Source organism: Halichoerus grypus, chromosome 7, assembly GCF_964656455.1.
Source record: "Halichoerus grypus chromosome 7, mHalGry1.hap1.1, whole genome shotgun sequence".
Taxonomy (NCBI): Eukaryota; Metazoa; Chordata; class Mammalia; order Carnivora; family Phocidae; genus Halichoerus; species Halichoerus grypus.
Window position 1 is genome coordinate 12,068,863 of NC_135718.1, and position 10,533 is coordinate 12,079,395.

At 46.8% G+C, this 10,533-nt stretch overlaps 1 protein-coding gene across 2 annotated transcripts; it reads left to right on the forward strand.

The window, feature by feature from the left end:
* The first annotated feature begins 16 nt into the window (after positions 1-16).
* PRDX3 (peroxiredoxin 3) lies at positions 17-8,259 on the forward strand. 2 transcript variants are annotated; one of them, XM_036123841.2, is made up of 7 exons: positions 17-104; positions 1,645-1,780; positions 3,028-3,169; positions 3,728-3,863; positions 5,123-5,226; positions 6,752-6,917; positions 7,474-8,259. In XM_036123841.2, exons 1-7 carry the CDS (start codon positions 69-71, stop codon positions 7,525-7,527), a joined length of 774 nt encoding a protein of 257 aa, XP_035979734.2. In that variant the 5' UTR covers positions 17-68; the 3' UTR covers positions 7,528-8,259. The 2 variants fall into 2 exon arrangements, with proteins under 2 accessions (XP_035979734.2, XP_077933190.1); XM_078077064.1 differs by lacking the exon at positions 6,752-6,917.
* The last annotated feature ends 2,274 nt before the right edge of the window (positions 8,260-10,533 follow it).

The following is a 10,533-nucleotide window of genomic DNA, read 5'->3' on the forward strand; positions in this document are numbered from 1 at the left end:
GGTCCGCCCCCGCACACCCCGCCTCCTCTTCTTCCCCGCCAGTCCCCCGAGTCCCGCGCGCACTGAAGATGGCGGCCGCAGTGGGACGATTTCTCCGGGCTTCGGTGAGTGGCTGCCGGCAGGGGACAGGAGCGGAGACCCAGTAGTGGTTCCGACGAGTGCTTCCCAGACAGGATCCTGCTCCCTGTGGTCTGGGGGGGCCTTTCGCCGTTCTTGGAGGGCACCAGCGGGTAACGGACCTAGAGGCCTCGCTTCTAGGGAATGCGCCTGCGCAGAGCCGCCCCCTCCCATGTGTCCTCTCTTCCAATCCCTCCTCTCCCCGAGCGGGGGTCCTCAGTCCTCTCTCCACCTGAGCACCCGGTCCTGGAGGCAGGGTCCCTGGCTCCTGTTCCCTGTTCTGTAGCTACTCTGTGACCTTGGACACATGACTTCACCTTTTCGAACCTCAGTTTACTGTCCTCGCCCAAAGATAGAAAGAATGATGCCTACAGTAAGGCTTTGCAGTAAGCATCCACTAAATGGTGGATGGAAAAAAGTGGTAAAGTACAAAGTGCTGAAGTGCAAAAGGCACTGCCCTCCTCCCATCCCCCAGGTCTGTACCCGCGCTTTCCTCCTGGCAAAGCCGAGCACCCTCTTGGTACCCTCTCTTCCCTTTCTGCTGTCGGGGTTGAACACAAGGCTCTTCTTCCTGAGTCATGCTAGACACTGTAGTTGAGCAAACAATCCCCTTGAGCCCTGTACGAATTTTCCCGGAGGGTGAACTTTGCTCTACTTGTTTGCTTATCTGCGGGGCCTTGTCTTTTCTGGGAAAACCATACTTAGTGTGGGCGCCTGGGTGGCTCAGTTTTTAAGCGTCTGCCTTCGGCTCAGGTCATGATCCCAGGGTCCTGGGATCGAGTCCCACATCGGGTTTCCTGCCCGGCGGGAAACCTGTTTCTCCCTCTCCCACTCCCCCTGCTTGTGTTCCTGCTCTCGCTGTCTCTGTCTCTTTCAACTAAATAAATTAAATCTTAAAAAAAAAAAAAAAAAAAAACATACTTAGTGGATCATGCTGGTAAAAGGCGTAAATACACGGGGCCTGGCCAAGTCCCCTTGGTTTTTGAACCCTCTGTGTTCTTAAGAGCATGGAGTCTTTATGGCCTTATAATTCCCCTCTGCCTTGCAGGGTTTTAAAAAATTATTTATATATTTTTAAAATAAAAGTTATATATACTTAAGCTGTACAACATGATGATTTGATATACATAAGGAAATGATTACTGCAGTCAAACTAACATCTCTTCACATAATTACCTTTTTTGTGTGTGACCAGTGTCCCTGAAATCTACTCTCTTAGCAAATTCCCAGTGTTAAGTACAGTATAATTAAGTATAGTCATCGTACCCCTACATTAGATCCCTAGACTTATTCATCCTACATAACTGCAGCTCCGTACGCTTTGACCAACATCTCCCTGTTCCCCTCTTGCAGTCTTGAAGAAGAAGGAATGTTAAGAACATGGAGGTTCATTCTATACTCTTAGAGTTTGGGGTTTGGTATTTGGTTCACAGGAACAAGGAGAGAGGAGGCGACCAATGATCTAATGCCCTTTCAGCAAGGCCAGCCTGCAGGCTATTTCCTAATATAAAGTGTTTCTCTTTCCAGATTGCCCGACATGTGAGTGCTATTCCTTGGGGCATCTCTGTCTCTGCAGCCCTTAGACCTGCTGCTTCCCGAAGAACATGCCTGACAAATGTATTATGGTCTGGTTCTGGTCAAGCAAAATTGGCTTTTAGCACCAGTAAGTGTTATGCCTTGGTTTGACCCAGGTAATATGAATCATCATCTCAGGATGTGGGCTCTGAACCCAAGCTATCCATTAGACTCACTTGGGGAGCTTTTGAAAATACACCACTACCCCAGTCCCACCGCAGACAAATTAAATCAATATCTGAGGTGAGACCGGGACATCATTTTGTTTTGTGTTGTTTACATAACGATACTATTAGTTTTAGATGTACAACATAGTGATTCAAGATTTATATACATTGGGTGGTGACCACCACGATAAATCTAGGTACCATCTGTCACCATACAAAGCTGTTCCGGTATTATTAACTGTATTCACTATGCTGTACATTGCACTCCCATGTTTGTAACTAGAAGTTCATACCTTTTAATCCCCTTATCAGTGTATTTTAAAAGCTCACCAAATGATTCTAATGTCCAGTCAGGACTGAAAATTACTGAGGCAGACTGCCCTTGGGTCGCATTTCCGTGTTGGTCACTAACACCAGCACATCTTCCATCTCCTGCTTGAAAATCTCCAGTGATCACTCTATCCCTTCTTTTAAGAACAGATTCTATGGGGGCGCCTGGGTGGCTCAGTCGGTTAAGCGTCTGCCTTCCGCTCAGGTCATGATCCCAGAGTCCTAGGATCCAGCCCCAAACTCCCCCCTCCCCCCGTGTCTGGCTCCTGCTTAGGGAGTCTGCTTCTACCTCTTCCTCTGCCCCTCCCCCCACTCATGTTCTGTCTCTCTATCTCAAATAAAATAAAATCTTTAAAAAAAGAAAAAAAAAACAGATTCTAGCCTGATATTTAAGGGCCCTCAGAGTGTGGCCTTCAGCTGTTCCTGCTTTGTCTCTTATGCTTCCTTCCACACACACCTCTCTGTTGTATTCAAACTGCCACTGGCTGTTCCCCACACCTGCCCTGTTCCCTCTTCCCTGTCCTGCCTGGACATGGCAAAATCTGAGCCGTATTTAGAATCCATGCCTAGGCTCCTTTCCTCCTCAATTCTATGTTAATTTCGTCCCTACCATCTTCTGGCATCATCTTTTTAGTCTTTTCAGTCCCCATAGTACTTTGAATTGGATTTGGGTACCATCTAGAACTACGGAAGGGGGGTATTACCTAGACATAGGGTTGAACTGAACCTTTTAATTAATTTATACTACTAATTAATTACTATGAGAGATTTGAATGAAGTCAGATAGGTGTGTGATTTAGCAGGTGATGAACTACATGTGCGTGTGGGCTTCCTTCAGGTTCCTCATACCACGCTCCTGCCGTCACCCAGCACGCGCCCTATTTTAAGGGCACCGCCGTTGTCAACGGAGAGTTCAAAGACCTGAGCCTTGATGACTTTAAGGGGAGATATTTGGTGCTTTTCTTCTATCCCTTGGACTTGTAAGTGTAATTTCTGTGATGCTTTAATGTCATTTAAGGTCCTTGCTTCCACCCTGACATTTCCTATCTCTGGTTGCTCTTCTGGTCAAGGGAAGGGTTCTTTCGGATCCTTTTATCACTGGTGGCCTTGCTGAGGACAGCTTGCATCTGCAGCTAATCTGATAAATTTAGAGAAGGAGATGGCATTCTTTTTAGTGGGGTAGGGTTTTAACATGGCTCCGTTTTATGTGCTCCGGAGCTGTGGTTTCCATAAGCCAGTCTGTAAGGAAGTTGTCACTGGCCTGGAGGAAAACAAGAAAAGTAAAGATAATAAAATGACTTTTCTCATAAAGCTACTTTATTTAATTGTTTCTTTAGTCTTAGAATATGCTTCTTTTCCCCTGCCCACCCCCATTTTTTGGTATGATTCTTAAATAAAGAGGTGAGTCTGGTGAGGATGGTTAACTGTTTTTGCCTTCTTCACCTTTAAGCAGTTGAACTAGTTTTTAGGCTACCTGTTTAAATTTTAAATCCTTGTTTTTAAATTCTCTGTTGGGAATTTCTGCCCTTTTTTTCTAGCACCTTTGTGTGTCCTACAGAAATTATTGCTTTTAGCGACAAAGCCAATGAATTTCACGACGTGAACTGTGAAGTTGTTGCTGTTTCAGTGGATTCTCACTTCACCCATCTCGCCTGGATCAACACACCAAGGAAGGTATAAACCTCAGTGGCCCTGCCTTTGCACTTAGGAGCCTAAAAACTGAAAAGATCCCATAAAAGATTGACCTAGAGGGGCGCCTGGGTGGCTCGGTCGTTGGGCGTCTGCCTTTGGCTCAGGTCATGATCCCAGGGTCCTGGGATCGAGGCCCGCATCGGGCTCCCTGCTTGGCGGGAGGCCTGCTTCTCCCTCTCCCACTCCCCCTGCTGGTTCCTGCTCTCGCTATTTCTCTCTCTGTCAAATAAATAAATAAAATATTAAAAAAAAAAAAAGATTAACCTAGAAATAGTAAAAGCATGACTAGTCTGAAATGGGCTATTTCTAGGTCCTAAGCTCCTGGCAAATTCTATTAAACTCTGTCCTTATCTCCTTCGACATTGCCTGGATTTACTGCCCATTACACGTGTGTTTTCCAAGGTACAAACAGTAACGGAGAAGAGGCCCAGCAGGGCGGGGGCGGGGACAGTTGGGGTTCGATGCCTCCTCTCTCGTGGGTACTTTGTAGATCCCACATACCCTTCATGGCTTGTGGGACGGTGGTTAAGTTCTCTGATTTCACTCTTCAGCATGATCACTATTCCTGCTGAAAAACGATTGGGAGAATCAAAATTTCTAGCCATGTTGCTGGACTATCAAAACCAAATTATTCAGTCTTTATTACGCTTCCATCTTTATGCTACAGAAATTAATCTTCAAGTAAAGGAATACATGGAGAATTAGAAAAAGAAAGGTCTCCAGTATTAGCTGGGTTTATTTATTTATTTATTTAAAGAGATTTTATTTTTATTTATTTGACAGAGAGACAGCCAGAGAGGGAACATAAGCAGGGGGAGCAGGAGAGGGAGAAGCAGACTTCCCGCAGTGCGGGGAGCGTGTTGCAGGGCTCGATCCCAGGACCCCGGGATCATGACCTGAGCCGAAGGCAGACGCCCAACGACCGAGCCACCCAGGCGCCCCTTAGCTGCGTTTAAATCCTGCTTCTGTCCCTTTCTAGCCATGACCTGGAACAAGTAACTTAACTTTTGTGTGCCTCAGTTTCCTCATGTGTAAAAAGACAATGATAGTAGTATCTGCTCCGGGATAGTACTGGGAGGAAGTGAGTTAACAGGAAGAGCTAAGAGCAGTGCTCGGCCCCCTGTCAGTTCTCAGTTGCTGCCACCTGTCGCCATTCTTGTTAGCCTCAGACATCAGTTTACGTGGCTGAGAATGGGGAGGGCACACGGTGTAACAGCCAGTCATGTCCTCATTTTTGTTAGAATGGCGGCTTGGGCCACATGAACATCGCACTCCTGTCAGATTTGACTAAACAGATTTCCCGAGACTATGGCGTGCTGTTGGAAGGCCCCGGTGTTGCTCTAAGGTAAGATCATGTTTCTTACGAACTTAAACTTGTTTTTCGTGTTTAGCATCATCCCACTTCTTAGAGGATTTATGGAGCCCTCGGTAAAGCATTTTGAAAACCAAAAAGCTTCCATTCACTTCAGCCTTGCGTGAGCACTGCTGAGTGCGTTCTGCGAGTGTTGGCCATCTCGGGAGGGCTGAGACGTGTCTGCCCCTGCAGCACACTGTGTCTCCTTCTGAGGACTAGTGTGTCTTGATGGTCACCCTGCTGCACTCGCCCTCACCACCTGGGAGCTGCTCTCGTGGGAGGCACACTCCTGACATGTCTGGAGAAGGGGAGACTAGCAGACTGTAGGAGTCAGTGAGCTGGGATGGGTGAGATCTTGTCCAAGCCCTGGAATCAGACCAGAGTTTGATTTTTTTTTTTTTTTTTTAAACTCACCTATTTATTTAACAGCTGTATGACTTTGGGCAAGTTATTGAACCTCTTTGAGTCCCAGTTTTCCCATAACTAAAATGAGAATGGACCTCCCAGGTTGGTTGTGAGGACTGAATAAGGTGAGGCAGCCAAAGTTTTTAGCACAGGTTCTGGTAGCGTCATGACTCCTGTCCCAGAATGTCATTTCTGTCCTCATTCATTCAGTGGCTAGATCTTTATTCCTTTGAGTCTGGTTTGGAAGATAAGGCTTGCTTTCCGGAGTCTGGGGGCCCTGCATCTGCATCTGCACCGTGGACTCCAGCTTGGCTTCGCTCTTGGTCAAGGAGCTTACAGCAGGACCCCTTGAGCCTCAGAGCCTAGACCCCCAAGAGCCAGGCCCAGGAAGGAAGAAGCACCTTTTCACCTTGCCTTCTTCTTTTACTTGTTTTTTCCCTGCATGATTAACACTTGGAAGGCCACACCCTTTTAAGACAGACTGTTAAAACCTGTGGTTGACCCGTATCGGCCTATGTCATGGTAACCCCAACACTTGCACAGAAGATGAGCACAGACCACAGGGCAGGTCATTTCATTTTGCTGCTGCCAAGTGATAAAGAGTAACAGTCTTGGTTTTTCCTTTAGATTTCTGCTCAGCCTAGACTTGAGGCCAGTAAATTCTTTCTGCAAAGATTTCCCCAGGGGATGTCCGCCCGCCCCCATTTACCCAAGAATTCACTCATTTCATCAGTATTTACTGAATATAGATAAGATACATCTCTGTCTCCTCTCATTCGCCTCTGGTTTCTTGCCAGGGTTTGATAGAGCTGCCCAAAGAACACCTAAATCACTAATAAGTTAAAGAAGTCTGCTCTCTGTGACTTTTAGACTCTATAACTTCTCTCTGTGGGAAATACTGCCTGTTTTCCACATCGGCCTGGTCCGGTCACACCTGTGTGTGGCACAGCATCAGTGACATGATCAGCTTTGTGTGTAACGGTGAAAGCCCCACATTTAAGCATATGGGGGAGTTAATGCTTTATTGAGAATTAAAGACAGAAGCGGGTAGAAGTTAGACTTTGTCGTCGTGGTACGGCTGAGGTACTGATGGGGCTACATCCTGATGCAGAGGTCTCTTCATCATTGATCCCAATGGAGTCATCAAGCATTTGAGTGTCAACGATCTCCCCGTGGGCCGAAGTGTGGAGGAGACCCTCCGCTTGGTGAAGGCGTTCCAGTTTGTGGAAACCCATGGAGAAGTCTGCCCAGCAAACTGGACCCCGGATTCTCCTACAGTAGGTTTCTTTTCCAAAAGCAGTGAGACCCCAGCATAGGGTCCCAGGTCCTCGCCTCCAGGGCTCCTGGCCTAGAGTACCTACAAAAGGAGCCCACCCCTGGAGCCGGTGTGCAGATGGGTGAAGCTGCCGAGGGGCAGGGCTTGGGGCGGGGCCAGCGATCAGGCGGGGTGTTGATGTAACCTTCATCTGTGTATTTTAAAGGAAACAGACCACACTTTAAAAAGTTAAAAAACTGGGGCGCCTGGGTGGCTCAGTTGGTTAAGCGTCTGCCTTCGGCTCAGGTCATGATCCCGGGCTCCTGGGATCGAGCCCCGCATCGGGCTCCCTGCTCTGCGGGAAGCCTGCTTCTCCCTCTCCCACTCCCCCTGCTTGTGTTCCTGCTCTCCCTGTCTCTCTCTCTGTCACATAAATAAATAAAATCTTAAAAATAAAAAAAAAAAAATAATTAAAATAAAAAGTTAAAAAACTTTGGGTTAAAAACAGAGCTTTCAACTCACTTTTGAGACTGTTATCTTGAAGTCAGCTGCCTAATTAAATGTTTTTGTATTTTCAGATCAAGCCACATCCAACTGCTTCCAAAGAATACTTTGAGAAGGTAAATCAGTAGATCATCCCATGTGTACCCACCTCTTCTCACATCAGGAAAGAGCTACAGTTGGAACTCACTTTGAGCATTTCAAAGATGATTATTTATAGAAGACAAAACACCAATTATGCTTGTATTCATAAATAATACTCTAAATGTTTTAGTGTCTTTGTAACAGTGGCTGAGGCTTTTAAATGTCCTCACACACTTAAAGCGTCCTTTATTGGTAACCTCTTGATGGCTAGCTAGTTTATAGAATGCTAATTTACCTGTTCCTTGGATTGCCTTCAATGGAAAGAGGAAACATTCTTTGTTGGCCTTACTTGAACCTTTATGTACACAGGAATAGTACAGCACTCACCGAAGCTTCTAATCAAGGGTCCTGAAAAGTTTCTTTTTGAATTTCTTTGTACAAAACTGAATTTTCTTTTAAGGTAACAAAGATCATACATAGTTTTAAGGTGTTAACATCAGTGGTCTAATTTAACTCTTGCAATGGATGTATATGTACTTGAAACAAATGAGAATCATGTTTTTAAAAAAACACGGTGGCTGGGCGCCTGAGTGGCTCAGTCGTCAAGCATCTGCCTTTGGCTCAGGTCATGATCCTGGGGTCCTGAGATTGAGCCCCGCGTCGGGCTCCCTGCTCAGCGGGAAGCCTGCTTCTCCCTCTCCTACTCCCCCTGCTTGTGTTCCCTCTCTTGCTGTGTCTCTCTCTGTCAAATAAATAAATAATCTTAAAAAAAAAAAAAAGGCACAGTGGCAGAGTGACTTAGGTGATCGTGCATGTTTCTTGTCCCTGAGATTAATATAGTTATTTTACTTATTTGTTAGCTGACATAGGGTCTACATACAATTCCAGATATTGATTGGGTATAATTATAAAGGATATTTATCGAGTCTAGGAATTGCATTTTGAAATCATTGTAATTATTTTCTTTTCTGAAATGCTCAATGTAAAGTACATAATAAACATATTTTAAAGTATCTGCATGTTTAATACCATTAATTGTTGGTTCAGCTTATATTATGGGGCTGTAGTTTTCCTTCTGATTATATCAACCAACATTTGTGGAGCATTTAACTCAGGGCCCACAAAAGTAAGTAAGATGCTGGCTCTACACCCCAAGAACTCAGGTTCAGGCAAGAGAGAGATGAAGCATGCATTTGTTATTGTGGTAAATCCTGAGTGCCTACCACATGTTAGGTGCTGTTTTGCAGGCACAAGGGTGAACCAAAAAAAGACAACCCCCTTCCTTCATGCAGTTACATTCTAGAGGGGGAAAGCCAATAAATAACAATAAAAATACATAGAATGTTTGGAAGGGAAATAAACTGGAGCAAGGGCTAGAGCAGAGAATTGAACAAGCTAAGGACTTTGGATTCTCTTCTAAGATGGAAAATGTAAGGAAGGTTTTGACAAGAGTCACATCAACTTGTTCTAGGAGGATCACTGTGGCTCCTTTGTTAAGACTAGACCATAAGGGTCCTGAGAAGAGAAGCTGAGCTGGGTTTGTGACATACTTGAGGGTAGAGCCGACAGGATGATACCGGTGTGCTAAATATGACGGCACAATGGATGCATCCCTGGGGCATAAGGGGAACAGAGGGGGGCACCTCACCCAGCTATGGGTGTGCGGAAGAACTTCCTGGAAAAGGAGATGAACTCTTGAGGCTATAGAAAAGTGAGCCAGGTGGACTGAGTAAAAGAAGTTGTCAAGTTACATTGGCCTGAAGAAAACATGAGCTGGTTTCATGTCCCTGGAGGGGAAGGCAAGGCAAGGGATGGAATAGGCCAGTGGGCTATTAAAGGCCCAAACAGCATTTCCAATGGACCCAGTGTCATATTAGGACTTTCACATGTTTTAACTCATTTGATTCTCAACAAAACCTTAAAATAGGTAATAATTATTGTCCTCATTTTACAAATGAGTAAATAAACCCACTTATATTGACTGGACCAGGACCATCCAACTAAGTAATCGGTGGTGCTGGGTCCTCAACCCAAGACTCATGAGGACCCCTGAACTCCTTAAACATCCAGGAAGGTACATTCAACAAACACCCATAACCCCCACCCACCATAGTGCAGGGCCAGCGGGCTAGGGGAGGCAGCCCCAGGAGGAAGGCAGGTGCATTTTTTTTCTACAACCAGCCCCTACTCGATCTGGTATTCAAAGGAACTGGATCTGCCCCAGTGCAGCACTGTGTGTGGTGACCCCATCACAGGCCAAGGCAGGGCCCCACACTTGGAAGGGACCCGGGCCTGGTTTAATTCTCTGATACTGACTTTTTTAAATTACCTTTTTTTTAAAAAAAAAGCTTTATTTATTTAGAGAGCACAATCGGGAGGGGCAGAGGGAAAGGGAGAGAATCTAAGCGGACCACACTGGGCGTTAGTCAGGGGCAGGGCTTGGTCGCTCCACCCTGAGATCAGGACCTGAGCGAAACCAAGAGTTGGAGGCTTAACCCACTGCACAACCCAGGGGCCCTTAAATTCTCAATCTTTTTTAAATAAGGGGCACCACATTTTCAAATTTCACCGTGAAAATTAAGTAGCCAGCCCTGACTATCCCCAGTGCCCTCTACACTGGACTTAAAGGGCAATTGAAGATTCTCCACCATAATGTCCAAGAGGTTGGTGCACCTGTCACGTGGGTAAGATGCAGGGCCTTCTCAGTAGGTACTAGGATACGAGGATTCCCATAGGTGACCGCCCCCCGCCCCCAGGCTGGAAGCGGCCCGGCTACCCTAACGGGTAGATAAGGCTGGGAAGACTTGGTCGGTGGGAGGCTGGGCAGGCTCACGGGGACGGAGGGCGCACGGGGACCGGAGCGGGGGTGGAGGCGTGGGATCTGGGGCGCTGGCGCGTGGTGACAGCGAGCAGCGGGAGTTCGGAGACGGGGCAGCGGGAACACCAGGCGGCCGAGGCCAGGGCGCTGGCACACGACGACACCGAGCCGCGGGCGCGCCAGGAACCCGGCGGCGGGAACAGGGGACGCGCGCGCGCCCGGGGCGGGGCACGCT

Excerpts from the sequence above, each read along its gene's own strand:
- PRDX3 (XM_036123841.2), top strand. The coding sequence starts at position 69 with ATGGCGGCCGCAGTGGGACGATTTCTCCGGGCTTCG. Across the intron at positions 3,170-3,727 it reads TTCTTCTATCCCTTGGACTT|CACCTTTGTGTGTCCTACAG; the intron begins GTAAGTGTAATT and ends CTTTTTTTCTAG. Across the intron at positions 5,227-6,751 it reads GGCCCCGGTGTTGCTCTAAG|AGGTCTCTTCATCATTGATC; the intron begins GTAAGATCATGT and ends ATCCTGATGCAG.